The 22,939-nt window shown below is 33.0% G+C and overlaps 1 protein-coding gene across 2 annotated transcripts in view; it reads right to left on the reverse strand.

The window, feature by feature from the left end:
- Positions 1-22,939, reverse strand: part of Arid2 (AT-rich interaction domain 2) — a 178,919-nt gene that overhangs the window by 15,661 nt on the left and 140,319 nt on the right. For both annotated transcript variants that reach the window (XM_078014843.1, XM_078014844.1), the window contains 2 exons: positions 20,030-22,893; positions 11,384-11,532 (listed from right to left, as the gene is read on the reverse strand). In XM_078014843.1, the coding sequence (XP_077870969.1) occupies positions 11,384-11,532; positions 20,030-22,893 (3,013 nt within the window). The remainder of the gene's footprint in view (positions 1-11,383; positions 11,533-20,029; positions 22,894-22,939) is intronic.

Consider the following 22,939-nt stretch of genomic DNA (forward strand, 5'->3'; position numbering starts at 1 on the left):
AGGAAGATTTAAGAGACCAAAAAGTTGAATCTACAAAAGAAAGAAAAAATGTTAGAGAAGGAATCAATGACATCTTATTTTTAAAACTCTTAGTTGATTTAATGTTTTTTCAAAATAATAATAGTAACAATGTATTTGGTGATTATAGCCTGTGGTTAAGTGTAATGACTGCAATGGTATGAAGGACACTTTGGAAAAATTGATGTTACAAGGTACCTGTACTATTTGTGAAACAGTATATTATAGTTTGAAAGTGATTTCAGATTATCTATTTTAAAAGAAATAAAATTAGTATACTAACGGGAGAATTAGAGAAGGTAAAAGTAAAAGCAAAAACACAAAAAGCAAATTAAAAATAAAAGAGTTGCCTTTACAAATATAGCAGGTTATCAATGCAACTATATTAATAATCACTTTAACATAAATGTCTAAAGACCTAACCATGTGTTGTTAAATACAGAGACATGAACAGATTCAGAAATAAAGTATGAAGGGATGAGTGTGTATTTCAGTGGTAGCTCATATATTCATAAGCATATGCAAGACCCCAGGTTTTATTCCCCAAAACATACAGATACACTAAAGGGATGAAGAAAGATAAACTCTGCATAAACTCATCAAAAGAAGGCTGGAGTTAGTATTTTAATTTCAGAGAAAGCTGAGTTCAGAATGAGGAAAATTATCAGGATAAAGAGGTAAATTCTCCAAGAAGACATAACAATCCTTAAGGTGGATGTACCTAACACAAAGCATTAAAATGTGTTATGCAAAAATTGATAGAACTACATGGAAAAAGAGACAAATCCACTATGATAGTTGTAAACTTCAACATATCTCTATCATTAGTTTACACTGAGTTGCTTAGTGCCTCACTGTGGCTGAGGCCGTCTTTGAACTCGCGATCCTCCTGCCTCAGCCTCCCAAGCTGCTGGGATTACAGGCCTGCACCACTGTGCTCAGCTGAGAGTGAATCTTGATTGACTGAGCTTACTGACAGCATTGACCAGAATCAAGATTCAAAAGGCAGAAAACTAAATAGTTGAAGTGGCTAATACCATCAATCGATTGGATCTTACTGATATTTACAGAATATTTTATCTAGCAACATATTCTCGTCAAGCTCATGTGGAACATCCACAAGATAGAACACATTCTGGGACATAAAACACACCTTAAAAATTTTAATTCATCCTTTCATATTATAATAGAATTAAGCTAGAAGTAGAAAATGAAAGCTGGAAAATACAAAAATATTTCAAGATTAAACCACACTGTTCAATATTATGGACAAAATTAAAATAGAACTTCAAATTCAGGAGCTGGAGTAAAAACAGTAATTAAGAGAGTAAACTATAGTCCTGAATGTATATATTTCAAAAGCTCTAACATCAGTAATCTAAGCTTTCATTCTAGGAAACTAGAAAAGGAAGAGCAAATTAAATCTAAAGGAAACAGGAGAAAATAAATAAAAATTAGAGCAGCTGGTTTAATGAAACTGGAAATAGAAAATCAACAGTGGGAAAAAAAATCAACAAAACTAAAAACTAGCTCTTTGAAAAGATCAATAAAATAGATAAACCTCTAGACAACCTACCCGCCCCCCCCCAAAAAAAACAAGAGTAGATACAAATCACTAATGTAAAAAAGAGATCACTACTGATTCCAAATACAATGAAAGTATAATAAAGGAATATTATAAACATCTCCATGCTCCTAAACTCAAAACTTAGTTATCCTTGAATGATACAAACTGGCAAAACTCATACAAAGACAAACCTATAATCTGAATAAGCCTGTAACTATTACAGAAATTGAATCAATAACCTTCAAAACGAAAAGCACCAGGACCAGTTTCATGGTTAATTCAACTAAATACTTAAGTAAGGGAGGAATGATATGAATTCTTTAAATCTCTAATAGATAATGGAAGCAAAGGGAACACTTCCTAACTACTTCTATGAGGACAGTATTATCCTAACATCAAAACCAAAGACACCACACGAAAACTACAGCCTAGTATTCCTCATGAACATAGATGTTAACATCCTCACAAAAATTTCAGCAAACAATAGCAAACAATGTATAAAAAACTGTATGCCATGACCAAGGTTGGTACTAAAAATTAATTGATGTAATCTATCACAGCCATGGGGTAGAGAATTATATTATACCAATAGATAGAGAGTAGCACTTGACAAAAATACCCATGCATACCAAAAGTTCTTAGCAAACTAGCAACTCAGTTAAAAAAATCAGCTGAAGATGTGAACAAACACCTGATCAGAGAAAATATGCAGTTGGTAAATAAACACATGAAAAGACAGACAACATTGTATGTCATTAGAGAATCACAAGTTAAACAACAGTGATACCAGTAAACACACTTATCAGAATGGCTAAAATCCTAGACACTGACACTACCACGTGTTGGTGGGGATGTGAGGCAATAGTGTTCATTCACTGCTGATGAGAATGCAAAATAGTATAGCCACTTTGGAAGACAGTTTGATAGTTTCTTACATTGCTAACCACAATTTTCACATATGATCCAGCAACTATAATCCTAGGTGTTTGCTCAAAGTAGTTGAAAAAAAACTGTTCACACAAAACACCCCCACTCCAATGTTTATACCACCTTAATTCATAATTGCCGGTAACTGTAAGAAACCATTATATCATTCAATATGGAACAGATAAACCAAACTGTGGTACATGTATATGATGGAACATTATAAAATCATAAAACAATATAAAAATGAACTATCACACACACACACACACACACACACACACACACACACACACACACACACACACACACACACGAACTTTAGATGTATATTGTAAAGTGAAAGACACCAGTCTAAGAAGGCAATGTGATAGATTCAACTACATGACATCATAAAAAAGTTAAAAATTATAAAGACAGTAAGAAGTCCAGTAGTTACCAGGAGTAGGGTTTGGAGATAGGGAGAGGAGAAACAAATAGGTAGAGTGGATTTTAGGACAGTGAAAGTACTCCTTTTGTTACTAACAGTGGATACATGACATTTATGAATTTGTTAAAACCCTTAGAACTATATGACAAAAAGAGTGACTCTTAATGCAAAAGTCTTGTTAGTAATACTGTTACTAATATTAGTTCATCAAATGTAACAAACATGTACAATCCTAATACAAGTGCTTTAAAAAAATAAAGCCTATCAGTTAAAAAAGATGGACAAATATTATCGTTATTATAACTAGTAATATTAAACACTCTAACTGGATAAGCAGGTAAAACAAGGTATAAATATTGAAAAATTATAGAATATAATGGAAATTAAGATCATTTATGATAGGAAAAAAGACAAGAACAACACTTAACTATTCTATAAACTTAATAAAATTATAAATTCATGCTTAGAAACTGCTAAAAGCTTTACTGGAGAAAAATTTTTTTCTTGAGTAAAGGAATGACTCAATATTGGAAAAATATTCACTATCAAAAAATAAACAAAAAGCTGAAAAGTATTTTCAGTATTTCAAAATACTGAAAGCAAAAGCAACTAAAATCCTAATATGCCTTTCTTGAGGACCTCTAAAGACACTCAGAAATAATAAATATATGTACAGGTACCAAGTCTGACCTCTGTATCCCTCCAATTTCAAAACCTAGCACAGTGCCTGGTTCAAGGTAGACGCTCAAACAAATTGTAAGAAACAGTCTGAAAAAGAAGATCATCAGGAGCAACATTAAAATATATTTAAAGTCATAGAGTAGTTAAGAACAGAGACCAATAAGAGAACAATTCAGAAAGAGACAAAGCACATATAGGAATTCAGTAGGACAAGTATAACAATTCAAATATCTGAGGAAAAGAGGAACTTGCCAGTAGGTTGGTCATTTGGAACATAATTAAGCTAGATTCATACCTTATTTTATACATCAAACTAAACTACAGATGCCTCAAGAGCTAAAACATTAAAGTGCTAAAAGGCACAAAAGTTCATTTTATGACCTAGCAGCCGAGAAAGTCTTTCAAACAGGACATAGCATTAAAAGATTTAGATTTCTATGTAGAAAAATATGGCTAATGTCTCAAGACATTATAGTTGCATATAATGAAAAATTGATATTCCTTATTGCAGAGAAGTGTGTAGAAAGGTAATAAAGAATGAGCAAATGAAATGATCAGTTAATTCAGAGGAGAAATAAATAATTATATAAAGATTTTTAACTCATTAATAACTGAAAAAATAAAAACTGAAACAGGTTAAGGAGAGAGATAAAGAGGCAGAACACAAAATATTTTTAGGACAATGAGACTATTCTGTATGCTACTGTAATAGTGGTGGATAGCACCTTTGTCAAAATCCACAAAATATACAATATCAAGAGTGAACTTTAATGTAAATTATGGATTTGGGTATCAGTCATATGTCGGTCCATTACTACAAATTACAACAAATGTACCACTCTAATATATTGATAGTAGGGGAAGCTATTTATTTGGGAATTCTGTCCTTTCTGTTCAATTTTGCTTGAAAGTAAAACTGCTCTAAAAATAAAGCATGGTTTTAAAAAATTAAAATAACAAAAGAATAATAAAATGTGAAGAGATCTTTTGTTGCTATCAGATTGGGGAAAATTTCCCTTATGTGTGTAGTAGACAGGTGGTAGAAAAAAGAAGTATGTTCATATTTTTCTGCCAGAACTGTAAATTAATTTAATGTTTTTGGATAGTAACCTATCAATTCTATGAAAATAAAAGTATGTGTACTGCCTGACCTAGAAATCCCAATTTGGTACTTTACTCACTGAAATACTTACAGAAAATGTCTTATAAGCACAAAATTGTTCATCATAGCTGTTTGTTTGTAATAGCAAATAGCTAAAAGCTTAAATATCCCCTGAATATGAGATACTGCTCTATAGATTATAGTGCAGGACCACTGCATTCTAAGGAAAGAATATGTCCTCATAATTTAAGAACAATTCTGCCAAAGAAGGACAAGCAGATACTATCACAGATAACAGATACATATATGGTAAAATAATGAAAAGTCTTGGTATTCAATAAAAATAATATAGAGATTTATATGTTGACATAAAAAGTATATATATTCTATATTAATGAATATCATATATATTAATGAAGCAATTTCTAGGCCAGTGGATATTGTTTGTTTAGAATTTAAAATAAGAAGTGTAATGTACAATACAGTTGTAAATGAAAAGGAAGGATTGAAAATATACATATAAACTTAACAACTATGATTATCTTTTAGAAATGCTCTGTTTGAAATTTTAATTTTTTACAAGGTAGAAGTATTATTTTACAATTAGAAAATTACTTGTGATATGAAAATGTTATAGAATCATTTGTTAATAGTTTTCAGTCAGCATTTGATGAAACTAGTTTGAACTGTTACATTGGTGAGGGTTAGAACCAAAATATCCATTTGCACACATATTTTTCTAGGAATAAACTAGCTTTATAGTACCAAAAAAAAAAAAAAAAAAAAGAAAAAAGAAAAAAAATGGATAGCTACTGGAGCAAATTAAAGCAAGTTACAGACTCACTCTCATTTCCTTTAGATTACAGAAGAAAATTCTCCCAAATTGCAGATTTACATGTGAACTACAAAACAACATACATTCTTAAAAAAAAAAAAAAAGGACAGAAAGATTCTTTTATAATCTGACCATGGAGAAAAACTTCCTAACTATAACTCAGATCCAGAAGCAATAATAGAAAGGCTAACAAATGTTATTACAGAAAAATTAATTGAAAGAAATAAAAATTTTATCCGTGATCACAGGAAGAAAGGGAAAAAGAAGTGAGGAAGGGCAAAGTGAAAAAGACAAATGATTAACTGTGAAGTTATGCCACAGCAGACAAAATGTTAATGAATCTAATAAACAGCTTCATAAAACAGAAAAGAAAAAAATGTGCCAACAAATCCTATAGAAAAATAAATAGAGATATGGACAACTGATAGAAAAAGAAATATAAAATTCTGAGACATCATCTCTCACCCATTAGATTGAGAAAAATCTAAATGTTTGAAAACACATTATACTTACATGCCTATAGAGAAAATGTGCACTCTCTTATATATTGGTATTAAAGGAACATATGCAGAAAACAGCAGTACCCACCAAAATTACACATACACGTACTTTATGAATTATCATTTCTCTTCCTAAGATTTTCTCTCAAAGATATACTGGCAAAAATATAAAAAGACAAATCATTGCAAATAGCAATTCAATACAGCACTATTTTTAACAAGAAAAAACAAAAGAAATCAACAGGGAACTGGTTGACCAAGTAATTTATCTATGTGATTGAATAACTATGAAAGCATAAAAACGGAATGAGGAATATCTCTACATACTTCCTTGGAGGTCTCTCTAGAATTTATTGTTAAATTAAAAACTAACAAACAGGACATGGAAAAGTGTGTATAGTATGTTATTCATTTCCTATTGCTATTATAACACATTAACTTGAATTTAATAGCTAAATATATTCTTTCATAGTTCTAGAGGTTTAAAGTCCAAAACAGGTTTCACTAGGTTAAAACTAAGGTATCAGTAGGGCTGCACTCTCTCAGGAGGGTGTAGGTGAGTATTCTTTCCTACCTTTTTTTTCAAGCTTTCAGGGCTTCATTCCTTGGCTCAAGGCCCCTTCCTCCAGTTTAAGTCACAAACATAGCAGCTTCAAATCTCTCTCTGCTTTCATTATTACATTGTCTTCTATCTTTCTGACCTCTTGACTCTCTCTTATGAAGGTCTTTGTGATTATATTAAAATAAGGCAGACAATCCCCCGATCCTTAATTCAATCACATGTGCAAAGTTCTTTGGCCATATAACATTTTCAGGTTATAGAATTACGACATGAACATCTTGGGTGGAGGAATCTATTATTAATCCTAGGTAGTTTAAGAAGCTACATCATACAAATAAATTTGCAATTTATTTATATTTTTAAAAGATAAAAAGGACATTAGGGAAGAAATAAGATGGAAGAAATAGTGATAAATTTCTTTGAATATACTTTGGTTAATTTGGTGCTGGAACCACATGTTATATATTAAGTAATTTTAAATTTTAAAAAGTAATCCCATAAAATAAAAAATAAAATGAAATAAGTAGAGCTGAGGATGTAGCTCAGTGAGAGAGTTCTTGCCTGACAGGCACAAGATCCTAGGTTCAATACACAGCACCAAAACAAAATAAAAACAAATAAGAAAATCCACAAGTGAACCATTAATATGTCCAGTTGATGATGTAACTATAGAATACCTCTATTCTAAGTGAAATAAAAATATAGTAACTTGTGACTATACAGTCCTTACTAGGAAATATTTTAAAGACAACAGTAGAAAACTCTCTCCAAAATTTTTCAATAATCATATTCTTACAAGTAGTATCAGGATTACTTTGACACTGATGTGTGATATAAGAGGAAGCATATGCTGTTAACATTAATGAGAAATGGTATTTTTGATAAGGAGAACAAAAATACAGATGTGAAAATAATGATGTTAAATAAGCACCTTGCAATACTGAATTTAAATTCCAAATAGAAATATGAACACATGGGGCTGGAGTGGTGGCTTAGTGGTAGAGTGCTTGCCTAGCACATGTGAGGCACTGGGTTCAATTCTCAGCACTGCATATAAATAAATATAATAAAGGTCCATTGACAACTAAAAAATATCTTTTAAAAAATGAACACATGATGCCTTTTACTTAGCAACATCTTTATGCTCTGAAAAAGTGATCTGTAGTCCATACACTGAAAAGACCTGGGGCGGGGGGGAAGAACAAAAAAACCCCATCTACTATGGTTTGGGTGTGTCCCCTGGAAAGCATGGGTTGGAAACTTAACCTCCAGAGACATATGTAAATGGTAGTTGGAGGTGAGACCTTTGGGAGGTGGTTGGGTCATGATTCATCCATTCATTGATTAGTAGATTATTACAGGAGTAGCTTTATTACAAAAATGAGATCTCTCTGGCTTGTTACTCTGTCTCATCATGTGATGCCCTGTGCTGCCTTGGGACTTCATAGAGTCCTCATGAGCAAGAAGGTTCTCACTGGATGTGGTCTCTACTTTGGATTTCTAAGCCTCCAGAAATCTAAGCAGTAAATTTCCTTACAAATTACCCAGTTTGTGGTCTTCAGTTACAGCAACAGAAAATGATTAAGTACCGTGTACCTCTGATGTCCAGACTAAACCATATTTTCCATTGAAAAGAACCAGGGTTCCTTGGAAAAATAATTGATTTCAGGTATGGGGTAGAAAATGTACAAGATTAAACTACAAGGAAAGGAAACTATCAAATACTTATATCAAAAGCACAGACAAAGAACTCAGAAACTAGCTTGATAGGATTTCACTGGCCAAAGATAACAAAATTTGGATATTAAAAGGATACAACAACTACAGAGTACTGAAATACCTCAAATATGTTCCAAGTCCTAAGTTAATTCATAATAATACTACCAACAAAACAAAACCCAACCTCCCAGTCATCTCTGCACAGTATTAATGAATTACTTACTCATTACTATGAAAACTGGTTAAAGGGAAACAATCAAATTTGGTATTTTTTTTAGAAACTACTTTTCAGAGAAACCAAATAGTTGATAAGAGGGTGCGTTTTTGTGTTCTACAACTCTTTAATGAAGTAACGTTCTATGCAATGATTCTCAATGTCTGTTTACATCAGAGAAATATGGCATATTTCCTGAGGGAAGAACACAGTATCATTTCTAAAGTGGCTATCATAACATCAAACCAGAATTTGATCAAGCATCTAAATTAAACTACTAATATACAGAATACACAGGGTCAAAGCAAGATGATAAACAATATTAGCAAAAAAGCCTGACTGTGATCTCCTTCAGGACAGATCACTTGGTTATCTATCAAAAAAATTTTGAGCAAAGGAATGAAGATAGGGGAGTAATTTACAGATCACAACCTTATAATCAAAATCAATTTCTAAATAAACAAGGGACCACTAGAAAAATGTAATCATTAACTGGATATTTGAAGAATTCATAACTTGTTTTTCCACAGGCATGTGCTGCTGTTATATTAGTTAAAAAGTGACGTTCCTACTTTCAGAGATTAAAAGAGCAAGTTACTGATATGTGACAATGTAAAATGATTCAGTGAAAAGAATACATATTATATATAAAGAAGGAGAATTATAAATACAAAAAGTGTAGTCTATCGTACAGGTTAAATGTATATGCAAAACTACTTTTAATTTCGCAAAAAGAACACACAGTCAGCTATTTCAAATTTAAGTACCATATATGTATAAATAACTTATTCGTGCAGTATATAAATTTTAGCTCTAAATCTGATGGAAAAAGTTCTTTACTAATAAACATTTTTTATTTTATAAGGAAATTTGAATTTAACCACTCAAGGGACAATGGCAATGACATGGATTTTTCCACTTGGAGTGAAAATTAAAAGCTATCATTCTCTTCATGACTTTGTGCCCCTATAGCCTAAACTCACAATTTCTGGGGCATATTTCCATATCTCTGAATTTGCACTTTCCATTTTAACTGCAATTATTTTTGCTGGGCAAATTCCTACTCATCCTTTAAGATCCAACTTAAATGAAATGTCTATAGTGAAACTTTCTCAACCATCCCAGTTATAACAATGTTGCCAACAGTGCTTTTGATAACACTTATTTGTACTATGATTTATTTTTTGTGGGGGTCTATATTCTTAAAAGCTAGAAGTAATATTTGTATTTCTAGCTCCTAGTATATATATTTTCCCAGAGTGCTCAATAAGTATTTGCAGACTCAAACTCAACTTATTATCAATGTGGTACCTAAAAATTATGGCTTGAAAAAGTGAAAAGCTCTAAGAAGCCTTGTTGAACCTATCCTACTCAGAAAAGGTTCATTATTAAATTACGTAACAGTAATCCTACCAGCCAGATAGGGAACTGTGCTGCACACCATCTAAGTTCATTCAGTCTTCTACCAAAAAAAAAAAAAATTTTTTTTTTTTTTGGTGTACTCTAAGAACTTCATCTTACAGAATAACTCCTAACTTTTAAAATAGTCCACAAACAGTTTTAGCAGATTACAACACACTCTAAGAACAAAAACAAAATCAATAAAGAAAGAAAGGCTCAGGATGTAGCTCAGTGGTCAAAGACCTGGGTCTAATCCCCAGCACAGGGGAGACGGAGGAGAACAGGGAAGAGGATGGTGGGGAGGTGGTGGAATGTGGAGGGAGGAAGGGAATAATTAATTTAAATGAATGAAATAATCAGATAACTTAAAGAACTTCTTTGATGAAAAGATTTTATACTATGATCAAGTACACATACATGTATCATATACATAAATAACTGGAAACAATACTTACCCTTACTAACATGATGAAATCTGTATTTTACTAATTTTTCATTGAAAAGAAAACAAAAAAAACCCCACTGTTCAAGATGCACTAAAATTATTTTATGACCCCACTAGTGAGTTATAAATTAAAGGCTGATAATCATTGTCTTGCAGAAATTTTACATACTATTAATATAATCTGTAGGCTAGCTACATGTATAGTTTACAATACTAAACAAATCTATATATTATTTTCAATATATTGCAATATAATATCTATAATAAAATATGAACAATTAATACGAATTTTAAAGAACATAGAAATAAAATCTTTCCTAAAAAAAAAAGAATATTCTATTAAGACAAGTGCCTTAGTCTTGGAGCTCTGAAAAGTGACTAAAGGCAAAGGCTCTTGGCTGAGTAATACTAGTATTAAAGGAATTAAGATTTTTTAATTTTAACCAACATTCTTCTCAAGTTTTCCATCGAGTCTAAGAACACTTCATTTAAGAAGTTCAGTTCTACTTGCTGTTCATCCTAGTTATTGTGAGATGGTATGGCTTTAAAAGTAATTTTCATGGGGTGAACATCTGAAACTCAAATTTAAGACAGTTTATTCCCTTTCTAACAGATTTTTACTTCTAAGCTCCTACTACACAGAAAATCTATAGCAGTCACTAAGTTCAAATTGCTTTAAAAAAAAATCTTTTTCAGAGCCAAATATACAAATACTTAAATTTTTTTAAAAATTAAAAACTAATGAATGCCAAATCACATTCTCTAGCAATCTACTGTTAAGCAATGACATTCTTTCTACTATTTATATCAATTCTTGCGGTGTCATTGGATTCATATAAATATAACTTCGAACATAAAACGTTTTTGCTACAAGTTAGTGATTTCAGATGAAAAGTTTCATAAAACTATAGATGACAGAAATTTAAATATGAAAGCATTCTAAAACAAAGAACACTTTTGTATATCAAATAAAACTGCCATTTACTTTTTACAAGACTGCCACAGACACATGAAGTTCTGCCCAGGTTTTCTCATTGGATCTGCATGTTGACTGGATGCACTGAATGGAGAAGGCTGAGAACTGTTAGGCTGGCCCTGCACTTGTACAGCTGGTGAAGGTGGCATAGGAGTGTTCTGTGAAAAAGCACAAACAGAGTTTGTGACATGATACTGAAAAACAATAATATTTTATAGAACAGTTTTATAAGTTTGATTACAATATTTAGGCATTTCTAACAAAATTTACATTTTGTAATTTTAAGTTAATGATTATCTTTAAAAAGATGATATTTTTTATAAAATTATTTAGGAAGTATGATTCTTCTTTTTGGGGGATGGGTACTGGGGATTGAACATAGGGTTACCATTGAGCTACATTCCCAGTCTTTTATATTTAGTTTTTATTTTGAGACAGGGTCTCACTAAGTTTCTGAGGCTGGCCTTGAGCCTATGATCACCCTGCTGTAGCTTCTCAAATTACTGGGATTGCAGGTGTGCGCCACTGTGCCCAGCTGATTCTTGTATTTAACATGGAACCACAGAGGCAATATCACACATTATTGTTACCATTATCAAATACATATGGTAGTCCCTCAGTATCTGTGTGGGATTGGTTCCAGAATCCACAGATTAGTATTATCCATTGATGCTCAGTCCCTTATGTAAAAATGGCAAGTTAATTGCATATAACCTATGTACATCCTTGTCTATTTTAAGTCATTTCTAGATCACTTACAGTACTTAATACAATGTAAATGCTAAGTAAATAGTTGTTATACTGTACTGTCCATGGAGTAATGACAAGGAAAAAAAGTCAGTACATGTTCAATACAAATGCATTTTTTCTGATTATTTTTGATCTGAAGTTGATTAAATTCATGGACGTGGAACCGACACAGAGGGCAGACTACGTTACTTAAAATTCAGATTTTAGATAGGAGCAACCAATTAAAAATTTAAATGAGAAGTTCTATAAAAATAACCATGTGATTTACTTATGTCTGATCTTCACAACAACAGATTAACTGCAAATTCTTTTGAGTAATATTTTCTCTTAGGTTTCATAAGGAATAGCAAAGAAATAAAATACAGTAAAAAGCAAATAAATTTTCAGATGACAGTTAATAATGATATACCATATAAGCAGAATACCAAATACTAATTTGCAGTAAAATGTTTAACAATTTTAATCTTTACAGTTGCTCAATTAGAGCTTTTGATGGATAATACTAGTCAAAGGAGTCTAATTATAATGTCTTTTGAACATAACATGTTTATTTTCTTCTGTATCTCATCTCTTTTCTCTGAAAAACATTAAGAAATTTAATGTAGACTAAAATAATTTTAGGCAATACATTTTCTTCAAATACCTCAAAGGGAAAAAATACTATTGAATTTCATATAGAAATGGCACCACACCATTGTCAAGCATTACATTTTAAGCATTATTTTCAAGACAATATCTTAAAAAACTGGAAAAACACTGAATAAATTTGTAAGGTAATACTGAGATTAGGTGGACAAACACTAAGTTAAAACTGCTGGATACCTCAGATTAAAAATAATAATTAGAAAAAGACAAAACACAAACATATAAAGCTATAATATTATAACATACAAATGAAAGAAGAATAAAATGTTGAAAGAAAAAGTTCATGTCAAAAATGATAAGTCATAAGAATCTTTAGTAAGGTCTGGGGGTAAAATATACTTTGGGCATCAGACTAAAACTGTTACTATTAATAAGTTATCAACCTTAAAAGTTTTGTTAAAAGAGTCGATGAGAAAACATACATGCACAAAAAAAATTTAATGATAGTACAGATATAATGGATAGAATAAGGAATTTCTATCTTGACATGTCAATACTCAAATTTGCAATCTGCCTTTAAATTAGTCATGTGACTTGGGCAACCAAATTACCCTCACTGATCCTCAGTTTTTTCATCCATTTATGCAAGTAATAAAATTTAATTTACAGGATGATAGGAAGACTAAAGAAACTACATGAAGAGCCTAGCTCTAGATTCTAAATGATAATTATTATTATTTTAATACAGAAGTCCAGAAGGGAAACCATATTTTGAAGAATCGGGAGGAGAGGAAAGATGATGAGTTCATTATGAGGACAGTCTACTACCTGGTGTGGAGGTGGTTGCCTGTAATCCCAGCATGGAGGCTGAGACTGGAGGATTCCACATTCAAAGCCAGCCTTAGCAACTTAGCTAGGTCCAATTTAGTGAGACCATGTCTCAAAAATTTTAAAAAGTTTAAAAAGGGGCTGGGGATGTGGTTCAGTGGTGAAGTGCCTTTGGGTTCAATCCCCAGTATAACCACTCCCCCTCCCCGCAACACACAAAGTCTACCAAGTAAATACTAGAAACACATCTGAAAGTCTCTGCAAATTCTTAAAGTCATACAATTTCTGATGGTGGTGGTGGTGGTGGTGGGGGGCCGAGTCAAAGAAAAAGGAAGAAAAAATAACCTTACTATCAGGGTATTTATCCAAACAAGGAAGCAAACAAATAGAATCTAGTCCATCTGTTTTCTTAGAAATGAAAACATTGCATTAAAAAATACAAAAAATTCTAATAATTGGGTATTTTATTTATTTTTTTTTGATACTGGGAATTGAACTCATGGGTGCTTTTACCAATGAGCTATGTCCCCAGCCCTTTTTTATATTTTATTTTGAGGTAGGTCTCACTAAATTTTGAGGGTCTCACTAAGTTTCTGAGACTGGTCTTGAACTTGCAATCCTCCTGCCTCAGTCTCCAGAGTTGCTGGGATTGCAGGTGTGCACCTCTGCTCCTGACAATGATTGGGTATTTTGATCTCAAATATTACCAAGGGATGAAACAAGAATGCCTGAAGTAAATCTAATCTGTCAAGAATAAATAAAAGACATATTAATCAAATATAAAGTACAGGAAATTTAGGAGTATGCCAGAATTTTAATTAAAAAATAAATTTAACAAATTAATACATCTTAATTGATGAAAAAAGATCATATTCCATTTAAATGAAACTTCTGGTTCCCTAGACTGTTACCATTTAAATTAGGTATTTTATTGACTATTTTGCTCTATATTTATACATTAGGTTAATTTTATAAGTGCTAGCAACTTTCATCTTTTTGTTTATTTGTAATTTTGAAATACTTATTGGTGCCACAGAAAATACAGTAACTATTTTAAACTCAAATGTTACCAAGGGAATGTTCTAAACTGTTATTAAAAATGAGTGAAAGACATAGTAACTAAATGCAATGTACAGAAAATTTTAGTATTATAATCACACACTATTAAAAATGTTTTTTAAAGATAAGTAGGAAATACTGAACATAAACTGAGTATCGGATAATATTAAGAAATTATTATTTTTGTTAGGTATAATTTGGTATTTTTATTTTATGAATCGTTGAAAGTCTGTGTATACTGAAGAACATATATTGATGTTAAATAATATTTGGGATTTGCTTTAACATACTGAAAAATAAATTATGGTGATTGGGAATAGAGGGAACCAGAATGGCAAAATGTTGATAATACCTGAAATCAGGTTACAGATCAGGGGTTATAGGCTATACTTTTGCACTATATATATTTTTCAAAATACCAATTAAATAAGCCACATTTTAATTAGACTTCAATTTCTTCTGAAGTGTACAAGTTTATTTCCTCTGAACATTATGCTTTATTGTGAAATGTGAGAACATCAGCCATAACTATAATTCAAACATAAATGTAAAATGTTTCAAAGTCATGATTTTTTGCTCCCCTGGGGTTGGGGGTAAACCACCTCTTGCAGAAAATTTTACTCTGAAGGAGAGCTAGCTAGTTTTTCATACTGTACTTTTTGTAACCAAAGTAGAAAAGGTGTAACTTCAGTGAGTGACCAGAAACGTAAAATTACATAATGGATGTGAAACAATCCTATTGTTTCTTTTATAATTATAAAATTAACTAAAAATCTTAGTGAATGTAGCAGTTATAATTTTGGAAAAAAAAACCCTACTGATTCTTTTTGTTGAAATAAATTATAATCTTGTTTTCCTTTTTTACTTTTTTCAAGAGTAAATTCTGGCTAAAAATTCTAGGTAACACTGATACTTGGATTTGATACTTTTAAATCCTTTCTTTTTAATATTAAACTTTAAAAACTTTGAATAGGACTAAAATTTGAAGATTTCAATCCTTATCAGGAAAGCCTCAAAGTTATAATCTATTTACTTCAATATAAATTCATAGCAGTAATCAAATACTGTGTTCAACTCCAGGTATATATTTAAAAAGACAGAGTGGAGTTGGTTGAGGCAAACTGTTGATTAAACCAGATACCAGGACACCTAAAATCAAATAGAAGTAATGGATGAATCATATTCTCCATAAGCACTCTACCACAGAGCTTCATTCAGAGCTGCTGATAAAGTGTATAAGATACCTTCAAAAGCTTGTAAGAAACAGAGTTAGATTTACTCTAAATGTGATGTAAAAGATTATGCTTAGCTTAAATGTACAGGTTTTTACAAAGCAGAATTGAGACAGTAACTGAAACCACTGAAAAAAATATTTTTGTGAGTGTGGGCAACTCACTTCAATTCTAAAAAATGAGAGCTTTGGACAATGTAACATCTAAGACTTTCTTGGCTCTAATTTTCCCTCATGTTTTTCTAATCTACAGGTTGAATATCCTTAATCTGAAAATCTCAAACTTGAAAAATGCTCAAAAATCTGAAACTTTTTAAAAATTCTACAACATGAAACTTTGTTTTACATACAAAATTACCTGCAGGCTATGTATACAAGGAATATATGAAACAAATGAATTTTGTGTTTAGACTTGGGTCCAATCCCTAAATTCTCTTACTGTGTCTATACACATATTCCAAAATCCGAAAAGGCTAAAAATCTGAAACACTTCTACTCCCTAGCATTTTGGATAAAGAATACTCAACCTCCATAAAGTTTTCCCTATTATTAAGTATAAATCTATATAATCAATACATACCAAACCTATTTTGTAATAATACATAGGGATCCAAACAATAAGGTTATGTTTAGTAAAAATGCCTTTCATAGTTTTTACAATGGACTATATTATTCAAATCTGAGCAATGGATTCATTTAAAAATGATATTTTGTAGTTCTTACTAAAATTATCTTCTATGGCTATGATTAAATGCTGCTACCTTGAGACTACAGATCTGTTTTCTAATGGGTTGAATAAATTTCTCAAGCTCATTATCAGAAAAAGGAAAAGCTCGAAAATACCAATATTCAGTGTTACACAGCCACATCAGGAATGATTCACATGTGAACAATGGGAAACCAAGGCAAGGTATATATAAAATACCTTAAATGAGTACATCTTTAAGTAAATTTTTATACAGAAGAATCTGATAAGTTATTAGATCATGGAATTAACACATAAATTCAACATGTGTTTTGCATAATGTTGAAAAAAGTCTTTAGGTAAATATTTTGTCTCTTTCATTTTTTACTTATTTTTGTTTTTAACTATGTCATTGTAGTTTTTTGTCTCTAGCAGATATCAATTCAAGAATAGTGGGTGAAGATAGGGCATTCGGAAATGGTATCTTATAAGTTGTATATAAACTTGCAAATATAACAGATATAAATAAACAGATGCAAATAATGAAATATGCCATGAAGTAGGTATAGTTTATTTTGTATTCATAAAACTGTAAATACTATTTAAATACAAAGTCTATGGTTGTATCATTTACATATATTCTTCTTTTACTTGCTGTAACTTTTCTTTTTTTTTTTTAGGTAGGGGGGTAGGTATTAGAGATTGAACGAAGGGGCATTCGACCACTAAACCACATCCCCAGCCTTATTTTGTTTTTTATTTAGAGACAGGATCTCAATGAGTTGCTTAGCGCTTCACTTTTGCTGAGGCTGGCTTTGAACTCATGATCCTCCTGCCTCAGCCACCTGAGTCACAGGGATTATAATCATGTGCCACTGTGTCCAGCTGCTGTAACTTTCTTTAAATTAAATTAAATTAATATAGCTGATTAACAGAGGCAATAAGGAACAAAATCAATAAAAAATTAATTAATAATGATATTGAGAAGGATTACCTATTAGCTTTTCTTAGAAGGCATACTTCAATCTTTCCAGCCCTGAGCATTCTGCAAATCTAAAAGTTCATATTGGGCACTAAGTAACTCCTTAATATTCCTAGATCTCTTGAAATATTAGGAATAACACATATGACTGAAAAAAAATCAGATCAATGTTAGGCTCCTTTAAGCTACCAATTCAAATGGTGAACAAAATGGTATTAAACCAAGGTCTCACATGCAACTTAAAGAATATATGAAGAAATTTAAAGAATATGGGCAACAATGGAAATGGTTTTCTAATATCAGACTTATCTTACATGTGAAGATAAAATATACCTGCACTGTCAATGAATACCATGTGGTAAGGACTATGCTAAGTTTTATACATAAGAATCCAGGTTTTGATTCTCATTTTCATAAATACCACACATGCCACATCTCTTGCAAAGTTTTAAACTCTGCATGCCAACCAAATATCAATTTTAGAAATAAAGAATGTTGCTGCTGGGTTTTTGTCTTCTTCACCTTCTCCTTCTCTTTTATTTTTGCTCTTTTTTTTTTTTTTGTGCTGGGGATTGAACTCAGGGCCTTATGTGTGCAAGGTAAGTGTTCTACCACTGAGCTCAGAGTGTAGCTATTTTAAATAAACTACACTTTTGGGGAAAATGGGTATAAGTTTAATATAAATTTCTCAGATTGGAAACAAAATGTATTCACTTTAATGGTCTAAATCACATGCATATCACGTATGTGCTAATAGTTTTAGCATTAATGTCCTAAAATGATAATTTGGTTGTATGATCATCCTACCACACAACAGTTCAAATAATCAAAGATAGAAAAAGGGCTTTCTAGAAATTTACGGAGAAAAGTTTTAGAATAGTGGAAAAAATAAATGTTACTGGGTTAAGAGTATTAGTTTTGGTTTTAGGCCTGACACTAATCTTGGGTGAGTTATTTAGAATCTTGCAACCTCATTTCTAAAATGGTGATAACAATTTTTACTTAATAGGATTATTGTGTGAATTAAATGAGAAAATACTTTAGTTCTAAGCCCCTAATATAGGTTATAATCTTAGCTAGAATTGTTGCTCATTCTTTTTTTTTGAGATATCATTATTGAATATAACCACACTGGAAGATCAGAGTCACAAAAAATAAGGATAAATGAAACAATTCCATAGTCAAGACTTGGTATATCATTACTATTTAGAATTCTAACATACTCTAAGAGGAAAGAAGAGTTAGGCATATAATCAAGATAAACTGAGAAATTAGTACATGTAAGAAAAATATAAAAATTCATCTTATTGAATGTCTACTATATATACAACATTGCACTATTTAAGCAAAAAGTTCAACTTGTGGAAGCTTGTTTGAGTAAAAATGATTTTCGCTCCATCATTCATATTGTATTGCCACATGTGTAGCACTGACTAAAGAATGTACAACTTAATTACTTTGAAATAGATCTAGGCAATATGAACATATAAATTAAAATCCTATTATACCTCAAAGCAGCACAATCCAACTTTATCTATTTACATGGAAAAATACGCATATCTGTGTAAGAACTGGTCTGAAGCAAGGGACTCTTCTTTTTATTCTTGCATTTTTCGTTTTGTTGTTACCCATACCTGGATTTGGTACTAATGCCAACAATGCTCATAGATCTGCTGACATCACTGTAAGCATAAAGAAAAAATCCAAGCCAAAGGAGTGCTAGCAGAGTTTTCAATAGTCACAGAAGGTTCTGGTTATGCACTACTAATTAGAAGAAACAATAAAAGAGAAGTGATCCAAAAAATAGGTGGTGGTAACTGTTAAGTAAATGCATAATTTCAGTAGAAATAGCATGTAGGACGGTCCTCAGAATCTTTACAGGCTGATTGGATCCTTAATTCAGTAGAATGGATCCTAGAAAATATTTTTATCTACTACTAGGATATGTAGAGATGGAGAGTAAGAAGGAATTAAAAAGGAAACTGCAGAGCAAAGGAGTAAGAAACACAAAGTAAAAATATCAGAATACCTGAAACAAAGTGAAATTATAAGCAATACTTCTTTAAGAATAAAGAGAACTAATTCAATACATAAACATTGCAAGAACATTCTTAGAGTCCTTATAGAATTCATCCTTTAAAAAAAAAAAAAGACTGTTAACAGAGCCACAAAGAAACATAAATATCAAATCCCCATTCAGAGTTCTCTTAGGAAGTTTCCCTTACCATCTACATTAATCTAACATACATTTTTAAAATTCTTCAAAAGATGTTAAAAACTGTTTCTCTACCTTGGGCCTACAAAATTACGAATTTCAGTCTAACAAAACTGAAAGATTCATATTACCATATATAAAAGTTAACAACTGCAAACTATTTATTATTATAAAACCAGAAGAAATAAGCATGACAGTTTAAGTAAGCTGACACAGTAACTTCTCAAGGTAAGACATGAAAAAAAATAGTGAATTTCCCCCTAAACTCATATTTACAGATCAGAATTTTATAAGAGAAATATAACAGTAGAATGACTTACCTGTGGGACCACATTCTGTATATATGTTGGTGGCTGCTGCTGCTTTTGCTGAACAGCACTTTCTATTGCTACTTTAGCTACAGTGCTTGGATCTGCTCCTGCTGGAACAGCAACCATTGTTGCACTGCAGCCAGCATTGTTGGGGTCACTGATTGTAACAATTCTAACTCCTACTTTATTTGGAATTCCTGCAACTGTTTCCCTATCATTATCCTCTGCTGGCCTCTTTACAGTTTTGCATTCTGCTGTGCCATTTGTAGACCGAACATCTGATGATAGGACAGGAGAATGGGACACTCTTGATCCTGAGTGGGGAACTGCTATGATTTGATGCCCCTGTATAACAGAGGTTGTAGAATGTGGTGAGACAACTACACTTGGGCGTTGCTGAGGCACATCTGAATTCAAACTTGAAGCTAGAGGTCCATTAGGCAAATCAGTACCACTAAATTGCTGTATTGCCGCATTTGAAGCCTCCTGTATACTGCTCATAGATGGTGAACCACCCAAAGTTAATACAGGTCCATTAGAAATTCTTTCTAGCTGATCACCTTTGGCAGTATCTTGCTGAGTGGCATCTAAAGTTCCTTGTGGTTCCACTGGAGATATCTCACCATTTCCTACATGATTGGAAGTTTTGTGATTTGGAATGTTTTTGCTTAAATGAGAACCATCTCCTTTATCAAAATCACAGATTCCATTTACTAGGGTTTTTTTCAAATCACATTTGATATCCTGTATGTCCATTTGTTCTGAGTTCTGTTTTCCAGATGCTCCATTCTCACCTAATTCTAATGATGGTCCATTACTGATTAGTGAGCACTGATTGACCTCACTTTGAATTTTCCCTGAGTTTGAAGGAGGTAGACTTGAGTCACTGTACTTTCTCCCATTTAAAAGACTTCCCACCTGCATTTCATTTTCTTTTGAATCCCCATTGCTGGTGTTTGTGGTTCCTCGTCGGCAGGATGGGTTTTCCATGACTTCAATTTTACGTTCATGAACATGTAAACCTGTTGCTTCTTTTGCTTCCTCCTCCTTTTGGCAAATTATTTTATCACCTTTGAATGGGGGAGTAGCAGTAGTACATGATGATTGTCCAGCTGGAGATGCTTGAGTGGCTGGAAGTGTTTGTACCTGAAGTCCAACTCCTGCCTGTGTTCCGCTCATCGTAATTCCCGCTGGAGCAATGAGCTGAGTTGCATTTCCCTGACTCACAGTTGCAGTTGCAAAACTTGTATTTGGCACAACTGTTATGGTTACCTGGTTGCCAGAAGTTCCTTGGAAAATGGTTGCTGGGCTATTTGAGATCAGTGGTCCTGGCAATATTTGTAAGTTTGAGATGGGCACAGTTTGCACTCCCCCTGTGGGTGGCATTGCACTTTGGACCAACTGAACATTTTGCTGCCCAACCAACAGCTGCTGAGCTGGAGTTTGCCCCTGGACTCCAAAACCAGCTGCTTGGTTATTAGCCACCTGATAGACCACCTGAGGGCTAGGAGCTCTTGCATTATTAGGGGGAGGAATCTGTGGAGCTGGGAGGATAAGTTTACCACCTGGAGTTGAAGGACCACGCTTTGGAAGTAGCAGCTGTTTTATCAGACTTGACTCACCAGAAGCAGGCTGACCAACTCCTGCATTTGTTTGCTGAGGCTGAACTTGCATCTGTACTTGTTGTGGCTGCTGAACTTGTACCTGTACCTGTTGTGGTGGGGGTGCTGGTGAATGCTGCTGCTGTTGCTGCCTTTTCACAGATAGCATTTGACTGACAGTAGGAGGTGGTCCCTGTGATTGAGGGGTGGAAGAAGATGGCATGGCAGTAGGAACTTGGTTATTGGTAGTTGGGACAGGTGATGGTGAAGAAGATGGAGTTATGCTTGGTTGTCCAGTTAGCTGAACTGTCTGACCAGCTGGAAGAGCTGCTGGATTAGCAAGAACAATTTGGTGAATGGCTGGTGCATAAGTTTGACCTTGTTGAGTTGGCTGGCTTACAATCACTACACTTTGTTGGGTTGGCTGCTGTGGTTGTTGAATAGGCTGTTGTACCACTGTTGATGAAACTTGCTGAGAAGGGAGAGGTTTTGGTGCAATGTTCTGAAATCCTACCCTTGAGGGTTGTGGACTTGGGACACCAGCAATGGTAACCATTTGTCCTGTAGCTACCTGAAAATTCTGTACTGAAGTTGCTGAGACAATGTTGGATGCAGAAGTTGTTACATACTGTGGGGGTGCTATGATAACAGTGTCTTGTGGCTGGCTACCAGCTGATGTCTGTTGAGATGAAGATTGCACAGGTTGGGGTGATGTGGTGATTAACTGTTGACCCTGTGAAACTGTAGAAGTACATGCTGGTATGTTCTGTACTCTGCCAAATATATGACTCTGTGGGACTGCTTGTTGAATTACCGTAACAGGAGTGCCTGAAGGTATTTGTCCTGGTACCACCGTGTGTAATGGAGACGGTTGTGGTATAACAGATGGGTGGTGAAGCAATGTCTGAGAATTCACAACTGTAACAGGTTGTGGCCCTGTACTATGATTCTGAACCACAGAACTCTGTGTAGGTCCTCCTCCAACAGCAATACTAACAGGAACTGCTGTCTGGGGTACAGAATTCTGGATTACAGTAGCCTTGACCACTTCACAAGAAATTGGAGTTTTATTTTGAATGACAGTCACTGGAGCATTTTGCTGCTGGTGGGTATGAAGTGAAGGATTTGGTGGAATTCTTGGAACAGTCTGTGCCACAGTATGAACACCTTGTACTGGAAAAGACATTTGTGTTGCAGTCAAATTTGAAGATTGGTTGGTAACAGGAGTCCTCTGAAAATGATTTCCTACAGTTTGTGATCCATGAGGGATTCCTGAAAATATAGGGAAAAAGTCAAAATTCCAAATGAAATTACTGAA

Source organism: Ictidomys tridecemlineatus, chromosome 6 (genome assembly GCF_052094955.1).
Source record: "Ictidomys tridecemlineatus isolate mIctTri1 chromosome 6, mIctTri1.hap1, whole genome shotgun sequence".
NCBI classification, from domain to species: Eukaryota; Metazoa; Chordata; class Mammalia; order Rodentia; family Sciuridae; genus Ictidomys; species Ictidomys tridecemlineatus.